Genomic DNA, 24,896 nt, shown 5'->3' on the forward strand with positions numbered 1-24,896 from the left:
CGAATTCGCCAGCATGTATACCATACATGTACGATGTGCATCTAAACTTAGTTTAACGGTTTATTTGAAATTCTGCAACGATATCTATTCATACGACACACGAACACTATCTCCGATCCTAATACAAAGACGAATGCTTCGGTTATTGTAGGAAAATATGTACGTCACTATCGGCTCGGGGCGCTAATTTGTCTTTGCTGCATTTTATGAAATTCGGCTTTAATGTATAATGTTTCTTGCCTATTTTGTGTTATTGTAACATATTTTATCAATATATTACAATTAAACACATATAAAAAATCGTATATACCCGCTTTAACATACCATGCCAACCAAAAATGACAATGTGATCTACATAAATGCGTTAACTTAAACGACTATATCACAATACAAAGAACAAGTAAACAAACAATAAAAATGAATTAACAAAATCCATTTGATCCACCACGATACCTTCTAAACAGGATACAGACCATATCGATATCTTGCAAAGAAAATGTATATCACTTTAAACTTTTTTTAAATCAACAAAACGACACTCAAACAAACAATAATAAATTAAGAACAATCTGCATAAGTTTATGAGTGACTTATATAGAACACTTTAAATTAATAAACAATAGCTATATTTTAACATCTAATATGGTTAATCAAAGAATAAATATATGTGATATAAACAACATTTTGTAACAGTATTGTTAACAATTGTAATAATAAAGACATAAATTGCAAATGAAACACGATTTTCTATTAAAATAACGATTATTCCAAGCTTTTCAATGATAAATGAGGTCAACAAACAGTAGAAACTTTTAAATGACTTGATTTGCATCAAACGACTGTCGTGGCGCTATATACAGCATGGTTAATATGTACCCAATGCTAAAAGGCGAATTCGTGTTACTTTAAGCTTCAGATACAATATCCAGATCTTCAAGAGACATCGAAACACAAAAAGCTGTAAATTATGTATTCCACGTGCTTGTCTGTACCTGTTTTGGATTGGAAGTTATGCAAGGACACGCCTGCGTGGTTATGCCATGGCCCTATTCGAGAATTGCAGGCAAGCGCTCCTAACATTGTTAACATTAATCTGAATCCGTGTTTGAGATCCAAAAAGTTGCGATCAGTGACCGTACCATTTGATCAAGATTTAACATTTAGTCATCCAGAATATGGCGGTGGGGCACACGGATCATATGGTATGTATTGAGGTGCTTGGTTAATGTCGTCTGCCAACATAGGCGTAGTTTCGTCTGCGTCGATTTCCTTGTTTACCGCAGTGTCGAACCGATATACTGGGGCAGTGGCCATAACGTGACATTCAATATCGGGTCGCGGAAAATGTTTGCACAGTGAGGTGCATATGTGATTTTTAAAGAAGTCAATTATTCCGACATCGCGTTTATCGCTCTCTCCATATTCGCCGTCGCGCGAGTGAATGACGGGATTGCTGAGAGTGTACTTCCCGTTTTCCTCCACTCCTTGCAGGTTACACACCACAAATTGTTCGTCGGAGACGGAAAACGTGAAATGCGCGAATGCGTCGAGAATCTGAGATTGCTCGCAGGTGGCCACGCCTCGACTGGTGATGAATGTTTTGAAGTCTCCCTCCAGAAGGTCCTCGAACAGCACAACCTCGTCCTCGGAGAACTTCTTGTTGAAGCGCATCAACAGCCGCGTGATCACCATGATGTCCGACCGGCTGTCCATCACGGCGTCGATCGGTTGCACAAAACACACCTGAAATGCGAGCAGATATAGTTAAGACTCATCGGATACACCGGTATTAAACGTCATAATATAGATAAATTTTAATGCAATACATAACTTCTGTGTCTTCAAATTGCGGTGTAAAACAAAATTGCAAGCATTACAAAGAGTTACTGGTACATTGTATCGACCAATTTGCAATCATTATGTAATACGAATAAGTATGAATACACGTAGGCGACCGACATAGAGCAAAGCCTAGGGTAAGTTTTACGTTCAGTTGTCCAAAAATTTATCTAGAAAGAAACGAAGAAAACAAAAGCATGCAACACTAACGAATACATCAAAATACATTACTTTACCTTGGAAGAACAATGCTGCGCCTGTAGATGCTTGTTGTACTCGGTGGCCAGCTTCTGCCCCATGTCACACCTCTTCATATAGGGCGCCCAGTCGTCCGCCCGTCCGTCCTTGTTCCGGAAGGTCTTTACCACCACAGGTGTCTCTGACCAGTAGTCCATCCGGTGGAACGCAACCCCCTGACGGCGACAGTAGGAATATTGGTTATATTTATTGATGTATTTTTTTTTAATTAATTAAAATTTTATTTATTGATATTTTTATTTGTTTATTAACTTATTTGTTTATTTATTTTTATTTATTTATTTATTTATTTTATTTTTTATTTATTTATGTATTTATGTATTTATTTATTTATTTATTTATTTATTTATTTATTTATTTATTTATTTATTTATTTATTTATTTATTTATTTATTTATTTATTTATTTATTTATTTTTATTTATTTATTTATGTATTTATTATTTACTATAAAGATATCAGTGAGATAATTAGTTGTATCAATCACGGTGCTGAAATAGTTAAACATAAATCACATACAATTTGTGAAGAATGTATTAATTTAAGCGTTTACCGCTTATTATTTTTATTATTTACTATCATTAATATTAACAAAACGTGATTCAAAATATTGAACCTTAAATAAAATATGTCTACCTACCCTGAAGCCGTAGTGTGTGGCCCCTGTCCACTCTGGGTAGAGCTCGAACGAGGCCCAGTAATCCTGGCCCCTCTTCCAAGGGGCCGTGGACAGGGTTGAGTTGTCAATCCGCACGTGAAAACGGGGCATGATGCTCGTGGTGGAAAGGTCCTTATCCTGTAATAAAATGTTGTGGATACCGTTTAAAATCTCGAGACCATCTTGTGGAGACAGTGTCGGCTGGGTTAGTTTCGATTATTCTGCCTTAATGTATCTAAATGTAATATGTATCTATATATAGATCCAATTAGTTTGTTTCTCCGAAAAACTCATTCATCTATAAAACGCAATTCGAAACCATGCATTCAAGTGCTCTTGTTGTAAATTTAGTACTGCTTTAACGGGACTTTTCTTGTTCGAACAGATTTTTAAAATGCCAATTTAAAACAAACATATTTTATCATGTTTTATTGCTTTAAATATTTGAATATTAACACGCCAATACAAACAATCATATTTCAAAAGCAATTATAATGTATTTCAATGTTTGCAAAACAATTGGTTTGTGTCACAAGGTTTAACATTAAAGATAAAACCTGCCCTGATACCGCGTTGCTGTAATTTAGTTTTAGTAATAAAAACAATCGCGTTATCAGTTGACTTAGAAAAAAAAGAATTATACATTGTTCATCCAACAACTAAGATAATACAAAACAAGTTTAAACGTGTAAAAAATAATACAAAATAATAAGATGAAAGGGATACCACTCATGAAGAATTTATAACAAGCACAAAATGTTACAGTTCTCCCCACTACAACAAGCTAAACAACAAGCTGAATGTAACAAGGTCTGTTCAAGATGAACGCTTTACTTAGTGTTTTTATAACGGTGCACTTCATTGAATTGTATGGTACTGGAAGTATGTTAGAAGATTTGGATAAACCAAATAACAATGAATGCGCTAGCCGAACGCGGCAGACCTGTTCCGTTTCTAGCTGCGTCTCATTGTATCTGAAGTATTTCTGTTTCATAGTACAAGGGTTGAGGATAAACGGGGGTTTCAGGGGATTTCAGGGTAGGAAAGAATGTAAACACACCGTTAATACATCTTTTTGTTGCAAACATGACAATTTATTGAAATATCATTGCAAAAAACTTAAGTGCATAAATACAGTTTTTTTTTGCAGTTTGTGGCGATATCTTAAGATTAAAGAATGAATCCTTGAATACGTCTGAAATCGGTGCTAAAATTTCACGATGCATGCTACATAACTGAATACATGAATGCAGTATAGATAGAATTTTGTTCAAGAACACAGGCTTATTAAATAAAGTAATTCTGATTTCACATGCCCATGAGCAGCATAAAAAACTGTCTTGTATGCACTAGTTGAAATTCTTAAGAAAATTTGTTTAACACGTTACTTGAAATAAAGAACCACTTACCGATGTGTTTACATCAATTGAAGTTTAATTGGGAACCCCTTAAAGTCACGAGATCCTGCACACTAAGTTCATTTTTCACCCGCCCAAAAATGGAAGGAAAACTTAATAATGGGTCTAGGGTATATGAGAAATATATTGGTTGAGAGTTTTTATTTGTATGTTAACATCTTTATAGTGACTTACATTTTAGCTCAGGTTGATGTGATATTTTTATATGTTGATGCTATGACAAAAATAAGCACAAGACGTTTGAGCGATAACACAAATGTTAAAATATTATAATCAAATATTGATTTCGGAGCATGTAAACATTTGGAAAAGGTATCAAATACCTCATAAATTAAAAATTTATAGTTTATAAGCAAATGATTCACATATTCGTTGATTTGACGCAGGTCGGGATTGAGTGTTCTTTCGATTACTTATATATATAGTAGATGTATTGATCGTCGAAAAGGTATGCGCAAAATACACACGACTACAAAACACTTCAAAAAGAGTTAGCAACAATACTCAAGACTACATGTGTACAAAACTGTTCAAAACTGCAATGGCGCACTGTAGCGCCTTTAAATGTCGCATCGCCGTTATATGTCGAAGGCTACGAGATTTGTCGCAACGTTGACGATAAATGTCGCAAGGAACGATTAATGTCGCAAATCCTACTAACGATATATGTCGCAACTTAAACGATAAATGTCGCAAAAATTTCAACTGCCGATATATGTCGCAACATTACCGATAAATGTCGCACACCTTTGTAAGTAATGTTTAAATGAAAAGTTGAAGTAAAAATTACTAAAAATTTCAGGTTACATCTAGATTAACCGACGAGGTTTATTCGGGCCGACTTCCACCAGAATGGTCAGTTTTAGTTAGTATTGTCCGAAATGGTCAGTTGTAGTCAGTATTGTCCATAATTGTCAGCTGCGGTGAAGATCGACCGAAGCGGTCATAATTATTCATTTTCGACCAAAAACGTTACGCTGTAGTCAAAAATGACAAAATCCTTGTTTTAAATTGGTCGGAAATCGGAAAAGCGAGGGTACCGTAAGTAACATGTTTTTACTCTGTGAGAATTAAAGTAACTAATGCATATCGTAATAGTGGTGGAAAAGCCGTGTTTGTACAAAAAACGAGCTGTTAAAAGATGGCTTTATTTTACAAATATGCCATAACTATCAGGATTGTATTGTTCTGTATATCAAAAGTTCTATTTATAGCTCTTTAAAAGATGTCATATTATATAAAGCCTATGTATCACCAAAAGGTTCACCAATTTATGAAAGAATGAATGAGATTAATGGTATCAATATTATTGACTCCAATATTTCTTCTTTAAGACAAAGACCTAAAGATATGTTATCTATAGGTCTTTGTTTAAGAGTACTTTATGCTGATGCATGTATATACCTAGCAGGAGATTTAGACGCACGCACAAAAAAGTTATTAGATTATATACCTGATGATAATGTGGATAACATTTAACACAGAGGTTGATTATAACACGGATCCTTTTGATCGCTACCGTAATAAAATAAAGATAAAGATAATAAATATAAAAATACAATTACGTCGATTTTCAAAAAGCATTTGATAGTTTGATTATTCATAAACTATTTACAACTACGTGTAAAAAATGGTGTTAGAGGGAAGCTTTTTCAAGTATTAAAATCCGTGTATTCAAATCTACGCGGATGTGTACGGATAAATGATAAAAATGTCACGCAAAACTTCAATTGTAACATCGGTACTAGGCAAGGGGACGTAGCCAGTACAATAATTTTTAATTTATACATGAATGAGTTGTCTACCTTTCTGAAATCTAAAGGTCATAGGGGTATTTTTATCACCGAAGACATTTCCGATATAATTTGCATTCTTTTTTGCCGATGACGTTGCGAGATGCGCTGATACTGAAAATACTGGTATGACAATTAACCAACAAAAAGACGGAAATCATTGTTTTTAGAAACGGAGGTCCGCTAAGATCATACGAACATTGGGTCTTTTAAAATAATCCCGTAAATGTCACATCTCTGATCGGTATATAAATACATGGGTCTAAGTCACATCTGTATATAAATACATGGGTCTATGTCACATCTGTATATAAATACATGGGTCTATGTCACATCTGTATATAAATACATGGGTCTATGTCACATATGTATATAAATACATGGGTGTATGTCACATCTGTATATAAATGCATGGGTTTATGTCACATCTGTATATAAATACATGGGTAAATGTCACATCTATATATAAATACATGGGTCATGTCACATCTGTATATAAAACATGGGTAAATGTCACATCTGTATATAAATACATGGGTCTATGCCATATCTGTATATAAATACATGGGTTTATGTCACATCTGTAAATAAATACATGGGTCTATGTCACATCTGTAAATAAATGCGTGGGTCTATGTCACATCTGTATATAAATACATGGATTTTTGTCACATCTGTATATAAAAACATGGGTCTATGTCACATCTGTATATAAATACATGGGTCTGTGTCACATCTGTATATAAATACATGAGTCAAATGTCACATCTGTTTATAAATAAATATAAATGTATTCACCACAACTGACCATTTCGGACAATACTGAACGCAATTGACACTTATGGAAAATTCTGACCACAATTGACCATATCGGACAATACTAACTAAAAGCTGACCATTCTGGTGGAAGTCGGCTCAAAGAACCTCGTCGGGTAATCAAAATATAAATTGAAAGTTTTAGTCATTTTACTTCAAGTTTTCGTTTTTAACATGACTTAAAAAGGTGTGCGACATTTATCGTTAATGTTGCGACATATATCGGCAGTTGAAATTTTTGCGACATTTATCGTTAAAGTTGCGACATATATCGCCAGTAGGATTTGCGACATTTATCGTTCCTTGCGACATTTATCGTCAACGTTGCGACAAATCTCGTAGCCTGCGACATATAATGGCGATGCGACATTTAAAGGCGCTACACGCACCAATACTCACGACTACAAAACTGTTCAAAAAAGAAAAGGCGCAAGCATACTAACGACTGCAAAACTAATTAAAACAGAATGCACAACAATACTCACTTTTACAAAAAAGTGTTCAAAACTAATGCAAAACAATACTCACGACTGCAAAACTGCTAAGACAATCGAATATCCAAAGACCTTGCTATCACCCCAACTAGACTAGCCTGTCCGCTTAAATACCGGTACACTGGTCTGTAATGTTTTCATTTAAGAATTCGACAGATTAAATATTATAACACAATATGATGTCAAAGCTCGCGCCAATAATTGCATTTGTTATGCCAAAACAATAATTTTAAAAAATGTACGATTATAAAATGGTAAGTGTTTATAGTCGGTCAGGTGATTTATTGGTTTTATTAATAATTATGAAGGTTGGTAGCAAATTGAAGATATGAGAGAGAGTTAGGGTCACATGATACATAATTGCCCAAACCCTTATTTGATCTATAACCACGCCTTCTCAGGTCAACATCTAAAGTGAACGAATGTTTTTTACAAGCCACCAAGCTCCCCGAATGACTCAACACAACATTCACCTATGGTATATCCGTCAATCGAGAATTCGCGATTTACCATTACCATATCATCTGTCCAGAAATTAAGAGAACAATGTTACTTATGATAAATTTTGTTTAAAGTGTATTCCTGAAAATGTTATGTGTTCAGCTAGTATAATAAATATTATTCACCAGTGTATGTTTTAACTAGAACAGAGTTTACAAGAAATAAACGATGTAGATTCTGCATATGAAGATGTTTGTCATAATATTTGGCAAGAAATGTATTGTAAAGTTCCATTTATGTCTATTACTGCTGATGGTAGAACATCTAATAAGAAAAGAAACAAGAAATATCTTTAAAAAAGATATACGGCGTTGATTGTGGTCGATGTTTATGAACGATCAAAAGTTATCTCTATGAGATAAAAAGTAGCGGATGCTTTTTTCTGCGCAGTTGTTAGCTACATCATAAGCAAATCAATTACGGGGTGTTGCGCCAGATTTCGTGGCTTATTTTGCTTTATGTGATATTATTACTCAGATATCTATATTTACAGAATAGAAAAACACAAGAAACATGAAAATAAACGAGTGCATATAGGTCAGCCGGCAATACTCGAATCTTATTTAATTGCATAATTATAGTATAGCGAATTATTGTGGTCATGCTTAATAAACTGGTCTAAATGGATAAATATTTCTAATTAATTTTATCAAAATTGGTCCTTATCATGCAAATTTTGAAACCATATTAAAAATCGATGATTGACGTACCACAATAATATCGCCGAATATCTTTATTTAGTATCTTTCTGATCAAAACAGACTTCAAGTGCACAAAGTTTACGAGACGGCGTTTATATAAAGATTTCTGCAACTGACCGCAAACTGACCTTAATACCTTGCGGATTGGAATGCAATGCATTACAGTCACTACGTTATTGTCAGTAAGACACAATGATCGCAACCCCTTTTGCGAACTCCGGTGATGAACTGTATATAAACTCTGACTTTCACAAAATGACCGCGTATTGACCCGAAACCTCGCGGGTTGAAATGCAATGCAAGTAAGTACTAAATATGACAACATAGCCTTTAGTTAAACGCTTTTGCGCTGGTAATTCTCTGAAAATAAAAGGTGAACGCACAAACTGTATTTATGTCGAAAATTGATTGTAAAACTGTTCTATCTATTGGGCCTTTTCATTAGAGATAAAATTGTTTCATGCAGTAAAACAGTGTTACAAAGACGCGGATATGTTTCCAATGTTCTGGTGTTATACTCAAATCAGCCAATGGAATAAATGAAGTGTATTCATTCGTACCTAGCCGCGGGAAATTTATTTGAGTATTATTGGACACTTACAAAGGTCAAGTCAGGGTGAAAAGCTGGCTTATTCAGCTTACGCCGAAAAAAGGGAAGCATTGGTGGAATAATAACTTATCTTGCCTTTGGAATACCGTTTGTGAAGTTGAATGTAATTGGCTAAAATGTAATAGTCGTGCTGAAAATAAGTACTGAAGTCTCGGTTCATTTCTGCACGTAAGAGTTTTGATAAAGCCGTACGATAAAGCAAGCGTCAATACTGGGTAGGCTTAAATGAGTTACTGTCAGATTGCAAAAATAACCAGACTGACTTCTGGAAAACCATTGGCAGGGTTTGGGTTTCACGCTCAAGGATTAAGCGCATACCGATGGAAGTTATTACAGAAAATGGTGTATCAAATGATGTCAATATTGTTCTTGAAAAATGGAAGAATGATTTCAGCCATCTTCTTAATAGACCTAATAATGTGTTAAGTATAAACATTTACAATGTTTTATATAATGGTAATCATTTGAAAGAGGATACAGAGATTTTAAACAATAATATTTATGTTGAAGAAGTTTTTAAAGCTGTAAATCAGTCTAAAAATGGAAAAGCCTGGGGTTGTGATAATATACCTATGGAAATATTGAAAAATGACTGTTCTGTATCTTTTCTTCATATTTTGTATAATATGTTTTTTAAAGGGAATTATTCCGTCAGAGTGGAGTAAGATAATGATAAGCCCCATTCCAAAATCAAGTACTGTTGATCCGAGAGATCCGATGGCATATAGGGATTTATCGTTGTCTTGCACCATGTATAAGATATATTGTACAATATTAAATGACCGTTTGTCAAAATGGACTTAATCAAATGATATACTCTGCGACGAGCAAAATGGCTTTAGTAAAAATCGCAGTACCATTCATCATGTGTCGTCATTAACTAATATCATAGAAACCAAAAACAAACATAAGTTAGCAACATTTTGTACATTTTAGATTTTCGTAAGGCGTATGATTTTATTGACAGATCACTTTTGTGGAACAAATTAAATAGTAAAGGTGTTCAGGGTAATATGTAACACGCTACACAGTTATTGTATATTTCAGTCTCGAATAAATGATCTTACAACGGAATGGTTCGATGTAAACAGTGGACTCAGACAGGGCTGTTCGTTGTCACCTTTACTGTTTAATCTGTGCATAAATGATCTAGTTGATGGAATTAAAGCTGTTGGAAAACGAATTGACATAGATAATGATACGATCTCCATATTACTATATGCAGATGGTATTGTACTCATTGCTGTATCTGAAAATGATCTTGAACTTCTTTTAAATGGGTTAGCAAACTAGTGTACATCAAACTCTATGGTAGTCAACCCTAACATAAGCAACATTTTTCATTTTAGGCCTCAATCGGTATGTAAAACTTCATTTTATTTTACATGGGGTGAGCATAGTCTTAAAATGGTTGAACACTACACCTACCTGGGTCTGTTACTTGATGAGTTTCTAGATTATAATAAGACTGCCAAGTGTATAGCTCAGCTAAAATTCTAGTTAGTAAGTCGTGGCCACGCGATAGAAAAAAAGAGGAGTGCAATTAAAAAAAGGAGGAGTGAATGTCCCGCTATGCCACCGTAGGAAAACCAGTGATTTACTTCCTGTTATAAACGCACATTGAGTGACAATAACTCCGCTTAAAGTTTCCGTGGTACACCACCAATCCCTATTGTATCGCGCATAATATATAATACAAGTAACTACGATAATTTATGTCACTTTACCACCGCGAAAGCCCGAAATCCTGACGCTCGGGTGCAGTTTTGGTTATCTAACAAGTCCATATTAAAATTGAGGTCGTCAGGAAATAAACGAAAAACGTTTAGACTTCTTAAACAGTGATTATTTGATGACTGGGTTTGTTTACTAAATGAGTGAGGACACGGCCAGAATAAAACCATATTATTCCTGAGACATATATGTATTAACTATTAAGTCTTAATGATGCTGAACAAGCATACTGATTTGGTCACCAACGAAGAGTTGAAGCGACTTTTCACAGTTTGGCAAAATGACAATTTAACAAAACCATAGATAAACTGATAGATACACATGAACATGTACTATTAATATTTGTCTTAGTCCGGTGTGATATCGTGTTATTTTTTAATTTGTTATATTACCAAACGGAAAATAAGTATCTATATATGTATTTTGGATATTTGCCAAACAAGTCATGAACCATACAGACACCATAGCAATCGAATTTCACCAAATGAACGATATGATATTTTCGCCTAATTTTAGTAGTGTGAAGCCAATCACCTATATATATGGTAAAACAATGTCTCGAAATAATTCCGTCAAAAAGACAACCCGTGAAAAAAGAAAATAAACAAATAATAATGAAAATTACCTGTCAATGTCAAATAAGTTACCTCCACCTCTCTTTCTTCAAATTTAGCACGAATGTATTACATGGATAGTATCAATATAAATTAAACAATATTCCACTATATATCACGGAATATAAAATATTAACTCCAATCCGGTCAAATAAACAGACGTGTATATAGTTTTCTATCTTCAAATATCAACGAGACACAAGTTATTTTCATTGATCAATAGCAGTTTCCCACAATACTTTTCCCACCATCTTGAATATGATTATTAGTTTTTCCGATCCCGTTATTTTCCAGCCTCCCGTATACAAACCGAGAGAAAGCCGATACACAATACACGCTTAGGTACGTAGATCTCTATTATAAGGAACGTGGCAGAGGGAAAATAATAATCGATACGGAAATTAAACTAAATAGGCGCAGCAAATTAATATAATGTTATTTGTTCAATTCTTTCGCAAGCTAGTGTTATAAATAGTGATATGCTCTTAATAGTTTTAAGCTGGTGTGAGTATTGTGTACAATTTGATTCTGCAAAAGTTTAACTTGTGACGTAAATGAGTTCTTATCTAGGTAAAAATGCTACTGTATAGAATACACAATTGTTATGTTTACCAAGAAGGCCTCCAATTACATGAAATGACTTTGCACCTCAAAAACATATTGTCTATTTTAATTATATAAATCGCCGTTAGTACAAATTACATATACAGAGTTGAGATCAATTTAGATTAAGAGCATTTTTTAATGAAACTAGATTGCTCTATGTCTTTTTTTTGCGATTTGTAAGCATGATGAATACTTGTATATGCCCCATGGGATAACAAGAGTTTACCGATAGCCATACAAGAGGCATCTCTTTTGCATTTTGCGTATATTGATCTCTATATTTAAGGTCGTTGTTTACTTATTTATTTAAATTGTGTTTATTTAAGTATTTTAAATGTGTGTTCGTAGAAAAGTGACACTGAAAATACACACACTGTTACAAGTGTGAACAGATACAATTAGCATGTATAATAAATGCCCAGTAATCTACTACGAAAGGTTTTTCGCGGTTACCGATATACTACGTAGATTTGACCTAAGGTAAATAAGATGGAAATTAGAAATTCGCACAAGTTTTAATATTTTTTTGTAGGAACATTTGTTGCTTTCTGGTTGGCTGATTAATTTTTCGTTCTTACGGAGATTGAGATTAATTGTATAATTATGTAGATTTCCTCGCACGTTTCTATGAATTTACAAGCGTACACTTTAAGCATTCGATTTGAGTCCACACGGGTATATACGCGTGCTGAATCTCACAAGGTGAATACACAGGTAACCAACGAATGAACAGATGTATTCCGTACCGGTAATTCAACGGTAATGATCTTTGGCATCCTTCCTGCAGAACAATTCCAGACCACGAAAGAGTGTTAACATTCCCTGGGAGAAGCTGTACACGCGTCGGATTATGCTGCTTGATTTGTGTTTGATAAAAACATTTGATAAGAGCCTCTTCTCTCTAATAATTGATCAACTTGGCAACAGGTGAAGCAAACCGCTTTATATAACAACAACGCTCATGCCTATAGTGAACATGCGTTACATGCCATTTTCCATTGCATCGTTTTAATATATTCAATATTTATGTACATGTTATTTCATTGATTGTATAGTAATTGAAAAGTTTATTATCTTCGAGGTGCAGCTTCCCGCCATATATATGCTGTATCGCCGATAAAACATAAAAGTGCCACATCAAGTCAATCCGAAGGCGAACTAACTTAACATTTAACATTGAAATCGCCATAATGTAACTTTAAAATGATACATATGATTACATTATTCTTAATAAGAGTGTATTTGTATCCGAAACACTCTGTAAACGAAACAGATTTTCGTAAAATATGACTGCAAACTCACTTTATAGTCAGTGCGTATCCAACAACAGCTTGTCAGTCTGTAATTCTAAATACCTCTTAATTTGCTTGCTCCCATGGACATAGTTTTAAAAACCAAAATTTCTATTCTAATTCCATTCTGAAATGTAGTCATAGAGCGTACACTGTACCTATAGATTGTGCAAAGAAACACTTCGAGTTCTTAACAGTTTTTACTGCACGATGTTGTATTCCCTTTGCAAAACTAATACTATAATAAAAACGTGGATTCAAAAAGGGATTATAGATATATTGCTCGATATTTTCTTTTTTAATTTAAAGATGCAACACATAAGGGGACAAAATAATAAAGATCGATATATAGTATTGTATAAATTATGTATTGATCTGAAAAATGAGTATATCAGTATATTCTGTTTCCTCGTCGCTATAAAGTTGCGAATTTGAGTCAATAAGCATATTTAATTGGTTCACCCATAAATATTCTGCACCGTGGTGGAATAAGATGGATTGAATTTCTTAAGCATAGTTTTCACATTTCAGTTATACATGTTATCATGGTTATTAGAACTTACTCTAGTTCTACAATTCCGTCAGTTTTGGTCTTTTTGCGCGTGTCGTCCCATTTTAAATTCCTTTCGGTTGCTGCGCTTTCTGCATTAATTAAAACAACTGGCGGTTCAATACTGAAATTTATTGTTGAATTTTAAGATAATGCATATACTCCTAATATTTCAAAGATTTGTACAATAAAGAAGTCACACGGATTAAATAATACATGATCCGCCACATTCGATCATTTTATTTTCAAGAAAGAAAATCCCCAAACATTATTATCTTTGTGAAAAGTGGACATTACGATTATTTGATTCGTCGTTTTATTAAATTGTTTAAGGCGTTTTCAATCGTCTCTGACATATCAAATCAAGATAAACACTATCAGATAATTAAAGACACACGACTTGCCTCTTACTTTAAAATGAAATACATGTTGATCAATACATATAGATGCAATTTGAAAGTGTGCAAAATTGTCATGAAATCTGTAGCCTAGTTAGCAAGTTATTAATTTTTTTTCAAACGGTACTGCTTTTAAAACCGAAAGAAGGATTTCTAGACGTATACGTCCATTCATTTCGACAAACGCGATTATTTTTAAGTTTTGATGCGCAAAAAGACGGATTTATACCTTGTAACCACCAGATATATTCTAACAACCAAATATATTCTAATGGGCATATATAAAATATGTTTTTATATTTACTTAAAACTATGCGAAATAGGACGTGTGGCTTTTAGGCCATTAGACGTTATACGGTTAAAATCGCCTGTTCTTAGAATTGTTTTTTATTTTATATGCAAACTTTTAATCCAATAAAACAACATAAAAATTATTAAAAACTGCATGCCTGTGTAGTAATATATAGTCAAACATATATGGGCATCATCACTGAAATTAAAAACAACAACAGACTTACAACTTAATATCCATACATCCAACACTGATGTTCTTTAACGCATATCATTTTATCACTCAAATCGTTTTGTGATATGCATTGTAAAAGATCGAGTTATTTACATAGAGATGGTTTGAACAATATCCTTGTATATTTAGATTGTAAATATAGTTTTGTTTTACTATACCAATCATGATATGGGTCGCGTTCTGAGAAAACTGGGCTTAATGCTTGTGCGTAAAGTGTAGTCCCAGATTAAATTAGACTGTGCAGTCCGCACAGGCTAATCAGGGACGACACTCTCTGCCAAAACAAGATTTTCGGTAAGAAGGGATTTCCTTTAAACGAAAATACCATAAAAGCGGGAAGTTTCGTCCCTGATTAGCATGTGCGGACTGCACAGGCTAATCTGGACCGACACTTTACGCACAAGCATTAAGCCCAGTTTTTTTAGAACAAGGCTCATATCATGTTCAAGCACCAACGGTCTGAAAAGTAAGATCAAACATCACTGTATTTAACTGGATGCATTTGCCTGAGAATAATTTTATATTTGACGAATTAAATATAACGGTCACTTAGCATTAATTTGCGCTCGATTGGTCATTGTCGGCTCGGGTACTACTAACATGTACCCCGGGTACTCTTAAGTATACGTACACGTACCCCGGGTACGGTAAATATACTTAAACGCACCCGGTCGATATTAGACTGTACCCGAGTTGTATTCCCGCCAAAATCAACATGCTGTTTGAGTATGAGTTTCGATAATATAGAGGCCATTTAACAGAAAATTGACATAAATGTGAACATAATTAATTTAAAGAAATATCCGACAACGACCGATTTAGCGTTAAAATTCCCTGGTACGTTTTAGTATATTTACCGTACCCGGGTTACATGTACGTATACTAAAGAGAACCCGGGGTACATGTGAGTAGTATCCGAGCCAACAATGACCAAGCGAGCTATACTTGCACGGTTATAAAGAGTTTATCAATAAAATATCAATCCTAAAAAACAATCAAGGATGTAAATCATCCACCACCATCGTAAGTTTATGACTATAAATCAAGCGCTTTTGTACGCAAGGTTGTCGAAAACAAACACTCATATTGTAATTGCCGTTCATTTATTAGCACATGAAAGCACTAGAAATTAAACTTAGCAAACTCGTTTTTCGCATTGTTTAGGCGAGTAGTCACTCGAGATTTACTTCTGTCACACAGGGCACTCGTATTGTATAATGTATATTGTTACTATTGTATAATATAATAAACTGTATCGATAGACAAATCCAACGTCGACGGAAGGGCTCGTATTAACCAAACAATTCTTAGACTCAAGTATGAGAATACAAAATGGTCGTGAAACTGTTTTGTTTTAATAATATAATACTCACCCCCTGTACGTCGATAATCCAAACTGAGTAGGATTATTTAAACTGTAGAAAAAACGGCGACAGAAATAAAGACTCCAGTCATTTATTTCTAAGAACACGTTTTTAAAGGTAAGTTGTGACATAATAAACGTTTCTTTTACATAAAATGATATTTGCCGGAAACAATGCGCTAATATACTCTAACAATTAAAAACAATTACGTCAAAATAAAATGAATATGTTTGAGAATCTGGAAAAAGTAAATGAAATTGTCGAAAGTTTTAGGCCAAAAACAATTATAATCGAATGTTTTTAATGTTTTAATTCTTGGACTTATGTATTAACCTTTCATATATGTATGTAAAAAATGTGATCGGCGTAAAATGCTCGAAAACGCAATATATTCGTATTTGTTAGGGACAAAAATATACAAATTGGATAATGATCTAACTAGTGTATGGATAATTCCAAACTAACATTTGGAAGTCGATGGATAATGACCAATCTGCAAGATGTTTTTATGTAAAGGTTTATGTAAAATGAACATTCTTGTAAAATATTTCGAGATTTATTTAATTGCTGACAACAAAAGCATGTTAGCACATTGTTAAACAATCATCATAAAAAATGATTTTGTTTTCTTATAAGGTAAAACAGAAGATAATGGAAAAATAGAGATGTTACTATTGTACAGAATCCTTTAAATGCCTGAAATAAATACTAATCTATAACACAACTAACCATTACGTAGAAAAAATAAAGATTAGAGAACTTACCATAGATGAAACAACCCGCAAATTAGGTTATCGGACAAACATATATGCCAATATTACTCCACAAAACAAAGATGAACAATATCAGCAATTCACTATTGAAAATGGCTATATCAAAGTGATAGAAAAAATTGATCAAAGTGTCTGAACATCGCCAGAGGAGTGCCCGTATGAAGAATAGGAATCGCATAAGAACAGGCCAAAATACAGTTGCGTGTATTGTAGTAACGATAAACAAACTTTGAGTGCGGTAATAAAACACTGCATAGAGGACCATGGTGGCGGGCCTTTCAGTAGGGGAATTTCGCGTCGTTTTGCTTGAAAAGGGGAATTGTTAGCTTGTTGTATAACTGTGTGTTTTAAAAGGTTAAATCACATTCAATAGCTTATGCAGTGATTTATTAAGTCATAGAAGCATCTTTCCAGCTCATTAGCTATTCTCTTAGGGGATACATTTTAAGATAAGACAAAACCGTCATGTAAAACAAGATATTCTTCATAGCCAAAGACTTCAATGTAGATGGAAGAAGTCATGCAATGCCTTGGGCAAAGATGATAAATTTGAGTAGGCAAACCACAGGTGAAGGCATACCGACTTGAAAAACTTAAGTTCCGGTAAATCTGCTTAATTTCAGTTCTTAAACCAGGTCAGATTTTCAGGTAAATCTATTGATTATCACTTATAAAATCACTGACTCTGGCAAATTTAACAACCTATTACTTAGCAATAAGGCAATGACTGTTTTGAATTACCTCCCTTTCACATTGTACATTGTACCTGACTAGCCACCACTTGTTAAAAAAACATGAGAAAGCCAATTATTTTGTCTAAGATGTTGTGTTTTAGATAGAGCTAGCTACATTAATAGAAAAGATGCCTGTTTCCACCCTTCTTTATCATTATTTCTTCGAAATATCAACAAATCAGGGTCGTGAAAACCGATGACAAGTAGACAATCGCCGAATTTCGGCTTCAGTTTTCTCATACTAGAGGTCAAATAATTGTTTGAACTGATTTTAAATTGTTTTGAAACATGTTTCTTTAGATGTTTCTCATAATTTGGACTGAATTTATGAAATAAAACTTTTCTTTTTTTCTACGTATTTTATTCGGAGGGGAATTTTCTTCCGAAAAAGGGGAAATTTATATACTAGTATGTTTTAAGGAGGGGAATGGGGCCAAATTTCGGCCCCAAAATGGCCCCAAAAAAACACTGTATTATCCCATCAGAAATAAAGCTACCAGAGAAAGATATACATGTTCGCGCCGGCGAAAAGGGTCACGGGTAAAACTTTTTATTATTATTAAAATACATCTTTACAGAAGATTTTTTAATATCTATGTCTAAGTATTGAGAAATCATTTAATATGATCAATGTGTTAATATACTAGTATTTCGGAAAGTAAAATGCTATACTAGCCGTCGATATGCCTCTTAAATATTTTTGTACCATTTGATGCCATCTTTCTGATATAATGTATAATGAATCAGATCAGTAATGCCTCAAATAATATTCGAAACCTCTAATATGGTGATAAATACATGAATCAGCGGGGCAAGTGCCAATAAAACCTGCAGCTTCGACTCGAATCCCTTTAAATCAAGTGATTAAATAATAAGTAGGGAAATTTTCACATTTCTATGCTTTTCATGCTATCCAAAACGACAAGGACCACGTGTTTTGACATCTCTGTGTACGTGGAATGCAACTTTCGCATGCTTATTTTTTTCTAATCTCAATTGTATATATATGCAAGTTCCGTTGAAATTGATTTCGCTATTAACAAATTAATGAATGTTGATGTTTGTTGAAAGTATTTTGTATATTCCATTATACACAACGTGTGAGTTTTTGGTAAAAAAATAGTTGGTTTCAAAGAATAGTATTCAACCTGTCTTTGGAAAACGTGTTTACTACATCGCAGTTTGTGCATTATCAATTTTGAGTTTTGTAATTATCCCCCAGAAATTTTCATATCAGTTTGGATTAATCCATAAACTGTTAGACCCGTCCTGCATACACATGATTTTTACACCGAAACACACCAGGTGTTAAAAGTACAATTTTAAAGGACATTTTTGATATAATTTGGCATATCTCTAGCTGTTCGTTCGCTCTTTTGTCAATTAACGTGTAAATAATTCAACACATAGGTCGCTTTTCATGAAAATTAGCGATTTCCGAAGACAAATTTATCGTTTTTTACTAGAAAACTATTAAATCATTGCAAAACTCAAAACGCATGTGTGTGTCAGACATTCATTATCACATGTGTAGAACAATTACGTCCATATAGTTACTAAAGTAGCAGAAATGATAAATTAATCACCTACTTTTAAGTATCAGTTTCAGTTTCGGCCAACAGTTTTTACTTCAGTTTGAATTATCGGTTTATCCAACTCATTTTGGATTATCGATGTACAGGGGATGGTGAAAGTATAATACTGTTTAATATGAAACGAAATTGAATACCTCTAAATACACAATTCTTAATCTAAAACAATTGATTTATGACATAAGCAAAATGTATATCATGAATTTATTCAAAGGCTGAACGTATTATTGAGTCTAAATGTTTATGTTTACGTTGACGATTTGCTGTCAACGTTGCTACATATCTCAGCTGAGGTTATAGTTGTGGGGAAAACACATTTCGTATTTTAGTAAGTAAGCACTGTTAATTTTACAAAAGTAACCAGTATCACATTGTAATTATAACGTAAATAGCATTACGATCTAGGCCTGTCAAATTATGTATGTTAACTGACGAGTATATCCGTTCATCCAAAATATGACTTCAAAACAAACCTATTACTTTGAACTCAAAGAATATATATGTTACTGAAAATGTAAGAGTTAAATGATCTATCGGATATTAATGCATTCAATGTTCAGTCCAACTCGCTTATTTTTAGAAATAAGTTGTGAATTTTACTTTATATAGTTCTACCTTAAACAAACTGACAAGTGTGCATTCAAAATACATGAAGATCACTGTAAACTTATAAAATAAACATTATATATTGCAAACGCTTCACAAAGTACTATTAGTTAAAGTGAAGTTGTACTCGTGCTTGAATACTTGCATCAAGTACTTGAGCAGCACGTGCGCGTAGCAGCAGTGATAATTGTTTTACATGCATAGGGAATTAAGTTTCGTGATATTTTGAGACATTTAACCGACAGCGGTAATTGATATCAGTTAGGTTAAATAAAGCGCACAGTTTTCAAATGACAAAAAAGCACAAGTACAAGTTAATAATCTAATCATGGTCGCATTTCGATTCCAGAAAATTGAGCCAGTTTATGTTTAAATCGAAATCATGTTCGCGTTAGCGTTATTTAACGACTTTAAAACAGGGAGATTTGCGGTGGTGATGTGGTATTAACCCATTTATGCCTAGTGGAATCTCACATCCTTCTTAATTGGATCAATTTATTTCTAGATTTAGGGTTGTCTAGTATATTTATTTCTATATTTAGAATATTTCTTACAGAAATTCCTTCAAGCAAACAGCGCAGACCCTGGTGAGACGCCGCATCATGCGGCGTTTCATCTGGGTCTGCGCTGTTTGCCAGTGCCCTTTTTGTGGCAAATTCGTGCGTATTCGAACTCCAGTGTAAATCTTAATCGACAAATATTTCTAAAATGACATAAAACACGAACACGATTAAATATAGCTTAAACATGTATATGAGCAGGTTATCAACTGCCCAGTTCAAATACCCAGCAGCGTGCAAGCACGTGGTTACAGGTATTCCGTTAAGGGTAATGCTTATGACGAGGTTTCTTGTCTCGGTATCTTCCCGCTTACGGTGCACGTGGGCTTGATAAGTGGTCACCATACCGGACGGGTGGGGTTTTCCCCGGGTATTCCGGATTCTCCCCACAGCACATGACCACCACAAAACCTAATATCTTTCAGTAAATAAACAAATGGCTAAAATTTGGAACTATAATTCAAAAGTCGTAGCAAGTAGACTAGTATTAAAGGTAGGAGTGCTGGTTCATACCCTGAGTCGTTACATAATGCAGTCTCATGTGCGGAAGGACCTCATAAAGTTCGAAATGCACACACACAAACACAAAACTTGCAAGTAGAATCACTTATAATGAGTTAACAGGTATTGTTTACTGCCGCTGATTTGTTTGTTTTTTAAATATCAGCACATATGTCAATGAAATATCCTTGTTTTTATACCAAATTTATAGAACAAAACTATAGCCTTGTTAAGTTTAAGTATAAAATGGGTACATCAATGACAACGCCAATTTCAAAGATTCAACGATATAAACTATGTAAATAAAACTATATGTTTCAGCAGTTTTTTGTCTGTGCTGGGAAATACTTTTTATAGTGAAACTATGTTTAGGTTCATTTAAAGTTAGCCTAATCATTCATGTGTCCAGGTCACCGCCTTTGAATATTTAAGCTGTACATTATAACTTACCTTGTGTTTGTCCTGGCTCGTTGGTAGGGTGAACGCTTTGTTTCTTAGCAACGGTCTGTTACCAGCTTCACAGCAAACATCCATCTGCAAGACAAAATGCAGGGAATCTATAGCAATACGTTATAGTAATCATAATTATCGTTTATGATAGTTAAGGAAAGCCATACGTGTTTGGTTAGTATCATGACGCATTGGCCGTTTAACAGTATCTATCACTTATATCCGGCATGTTGGTGCACGTGTTTATGGACTCCTTAATTCACTTTTTAATTAAAATATCTATTTGAAATTGAAAATGTTCTTATAAAACGAAACAAAGTCACCACTGACATACTCAAAGTTGTACAAAATCGTATAATCCAAGTCTTCAGTATTTGTACTTTGTCATTCACTTTTTTCACCACTAACGTATGAGAAGTACTATGCGCAAATGTGAGTATTAAATCCCACTATACCGTCGTCCCATGGTTGCTGATTATTAATTGAGAGTAAGTAATTGCGAGTTGCTTGTAATTATCGATGCCAATAAATTCTCCGGAACAAATCGATTATGGTCATTGTGTATTTACGATCTCCAGGAGTGAGATAGCACCGGTGGCGAGTACTGGTTTCCGTCTCCAAGTTGTTATCAATTATGTATCAGCCAGTCCGATGACCATCCATGATTTCAACAGAAGTAATATATACCTGATAATTGGATTCTGTTAGTTTTTATAATTAGATTATGCTAGTATTAATAATTAGAGATAACACAATACAGAGACAGGGATTTCAAGTGCAAAATAAGTATGGTCTAAGTTATTGACAGTGTGGCTGTCCTTGGGTTTAAAAAGGTAAAATATTATGAGAAAGTTATGACAGCCGTTGAGGGCCGTTTAAGGTTAGAATTGTATTCCTTTAGGTTAGAAATGTATTCTTTATAGAAAGAAACGCTTTGTTATTCCTCTTCAGTATAAATGTGTGTACCCGGGGCTTGTTGATAAATATGTACTTTGTCAGTACTATGTATGTAGCCATTTAGCCAAACGTGACATGTGTGTTGCAGCGGAGTTTTATGACAACCAGCGGGCTATGGGAGCATTATTATTTTTTTATACAGATTCATGTTTAGTTTTTACTAGCCTTTTTCCGACTTTGTACTTTTTGTTATGCCCCAGGTAGGATGGCATATAGCAATCGCACTGCCCGTCTGTCTGTCCGTCAGTCTGTCCGTCCGTCTGTCCTTCCGTCTGTCTGTCCGTCACATTTTTGCGTTTATTTTTCGAAAAACGCTCATAACTTCTATGTCGCTTCAGATTGTAACCTTCATATTTGGTATGCACGTGTATATGGACAAGGCCTTGAACTTAGGGTCTGCGTTTAGGTTTCGAAATCTGCGTTTAGGTTTCGAAAACTGCTCATAACTTTTATCAAAGCTCTTGTTTATTATTGAATAATCGAACAATTTGAGGATATATATTGTTAAACCAAGCTGACATATTTAATTTTGACAAATTATGTTGTGATTTTGTTCGCATTATTCAATAAAATGCTTAGGCTGTTACTTGCTTTTAATGGGATTCATATAGGTATATTGTAAATCGACCGATATGAATCAAATACAAATGAGTCTAGCGCCTCTGGGCACCAATCCCGATTGGCACTCTTGAAATGCGAGAGTTGCGATATATGGGTGTTGACACCAGTACGAAACCAAACACTGGTGTGAACGGCGCATCAATTGTTGTTGTCGTTTAGTATACAATTGGCCAGTTATCAGACTGATATCAATAATAATAAGCTCAGATTTAAGAAAAAACAACTGAGAGAAATCTTTTGGTATATTAAATACGTCAAATTTAAAAAACAACATGATAGACTTTTAAAGTATCATTTTTTAATATCAATAAATCATAAATTGATTAAAAATATATTAAACACGTTTAAGTTAGTCGTAATAATAATAATTGTCCAATGAAAATAATAGTGCACAAATCAACGAACCATTATGAATCACGTGCTTCATATGAACCCAATTTGAATGACTGCACACATATAATAACATGTGTGTAAGATCGTCAGCTGAAAGTTGTCGGTATGTACTCACATTTATTTAGTGAGATAAGAACTCACATTATTTAGTGAGATATAGAATATCAGTCTTCGCCGAATCGTTAAATGCACGAGCAACAATTGAATCGTTTGGTCAATAAACGGTGTCAGAGATTGTTAATGGTATGTGGATGTTGACAAATAAATTCATCGACCAATGTGTGACGAAAGTGCGAAAAAGCGTGTGAGAATTCTCACCGAATGGCAACCAAAAGTAATCTTCATTTTATTCCGTAATTCGTCTAGGTGTCATAAAGAAAAATTGTTTTCTCGGCATAGTGTTGCTCATGAACGTATATTTTGTTGGGATATGTAATTCAGTTTAGAATCATAATTTTAGTGAACGATCGGGTGAATTAGGACTAGATCATTTGCTCTATAACGTATTGCTATTGAATGCATGCTACTTTAAAACGACGGCAAGTAACCAATACATACAATAACCGCATTGCGGTCAGTTTGCAGTAACCAGGGACCGATACAAACAAAACAAGTGTGTATAGGTTCCTGCAGTAACAAGAAATCTTGTAATTGGAAAGTATTCCCACGCGCTTGCCACGTGGGTTAATGGGTATATCTTTCTGATCAATACACGGTGTATTTACTGGGGGCTTAATCGATATTAGTTATGAAGCAATCCTCCTGGAATCGAATTATTGGCTTGTTTACCGTCCAATTATGTATATGGGATTGCACTTAATTCCCCAATAAGTCACTGAATCCATACCAGAAATTACACTTAGGATATAAATGCGCGATGGTTATGCAAATGAATACCAGCATCACGTACATGTACCATGCGTATGCGGACATGTTATGCAGAAGTTTTCGTTTCCACGATAATATAGCCATTCACTACATTATATGCACCAAAACTACTTCATACAGAATATACAACCTGATATAGTGTATTTTATGCTTATAAAAAAGCAAGTTTTAGAAATAACTGCATGCTGTTGTGTTCGTTTACAAAAGTCGTGTTAACAACCTTAACACGACTTCCCAATAAGTTTTAGTGGATGTAGCCCATGAACTTGACGGTACATAATTACGGAAATATACAGGATTTGTTGTGCCAGTATTCACTAAGATATATATAGATTTAAAAAGATGAGTTTCAATATTAAGAAAAATATTTATGATCAAATATTGTTATTTACCAGAATATTTTCTGAAGCTATGTTTGTTTTCGAAGCTGTTAACCGCTCCCTTCCTGGACTTCACTTAAAATGCGTGTTACGTCATGTTGCTAAGGCGTCGCCGTTAGCTGCCACGTTAAAACGTCATGACGCCAATTAAATGACATTTTTTCGTCGATTTATATACATAAGGCGGCTGGGGAGTGGCGGGCAAATGTGTTTTGCGACGGCGTCCAGGAAAACTATGACTACCGGATACTCGTTATTTCAAATCGTTTT

At 34.2% G+C, this 24,896-nt stretch overlaps 1 protein-coding gene across 2 annotated transcripts; it reads right to left on the reverse strand.

Annotated features, from left to right (window-relative positions):
• Positions 1-563: 563 nt before the first annotated feature.
• Positions 564-24,763, reverse strand: LOC127863983 (alpha-protein kinase vwkA-like). 2 transcript variants are annotated; one of them, XM_052403654.1, is made up of 5 exons: positions 24,639-24,763; positions 21,388-21,471; positions 2,737-2,892; positions 2,076-2,252; positions 564-1,743 (listed from the first exon to the last, which is right to left on the reverse strand). In XM_052403654.1, exons 2-5 carry the CDS (start codon positions 21,469-21,471, stop codon positions 1,165-1,167), a joined length of 996 nt encoding a protein of 331 aa, XP_052259614.1. In that variant the 5' UTR covers positions 24,639-24,763; the 3' UTR covers positions 564-1,164. The 2 variants fall into 2 exon arrangements, with proteins under 2 accessions (XP_052259614.1, XP_052259615.1); XM_052403655.1 differs by lacking the exons at positions 21,388-21,471; positions 24,639-24,763 and adding an exon at positions 11,447-11,781.
• Positions 24,764-24,896: the final 133 nt, after the last annotated feature.

The sequence above is a fragment of the Dreissena polymorpha genome, unplaced genomic scaffold (genome assembly GCF_020536995.1).
Source record: "Dreissena polymorpha isolate Duluth1 unplaced genomic scaffold, UMN_Dpol_1.0 chrUn072, whole genome shotgun sequence".
NCBI lineage: Eukaryota > Metazoa > Mollusca > Bivalvia > Myida > Dreissenidae > Dreissena > Dreissena polymorpha.

Excerpts from the sequence above, each read along its gene's own strand:
- LOC127863983 (XM_052403654.1), bottom strand. The coding sequence starts at position 21,471 with ATGGATGTTTGCTGTGAAGCTGGTAACAGACCGTTGCTAAGAAACAAA. Across the intron at positions 2,893-21,387 it reads CGAGCCAGGACAAACACAAG|GATAAGGACCTTTCCACCAC; the intron begins GTAAGTTATAAT and ends ATTTTATTACAG. Across the intron at positions 2,253-2,736 it reads CCACACACTACGGCTTCAGG|GGGGTTGCGTTCCACCGGAT; the intron begins GTAGGTAGACAT and ends TGTCGCCGTCAG.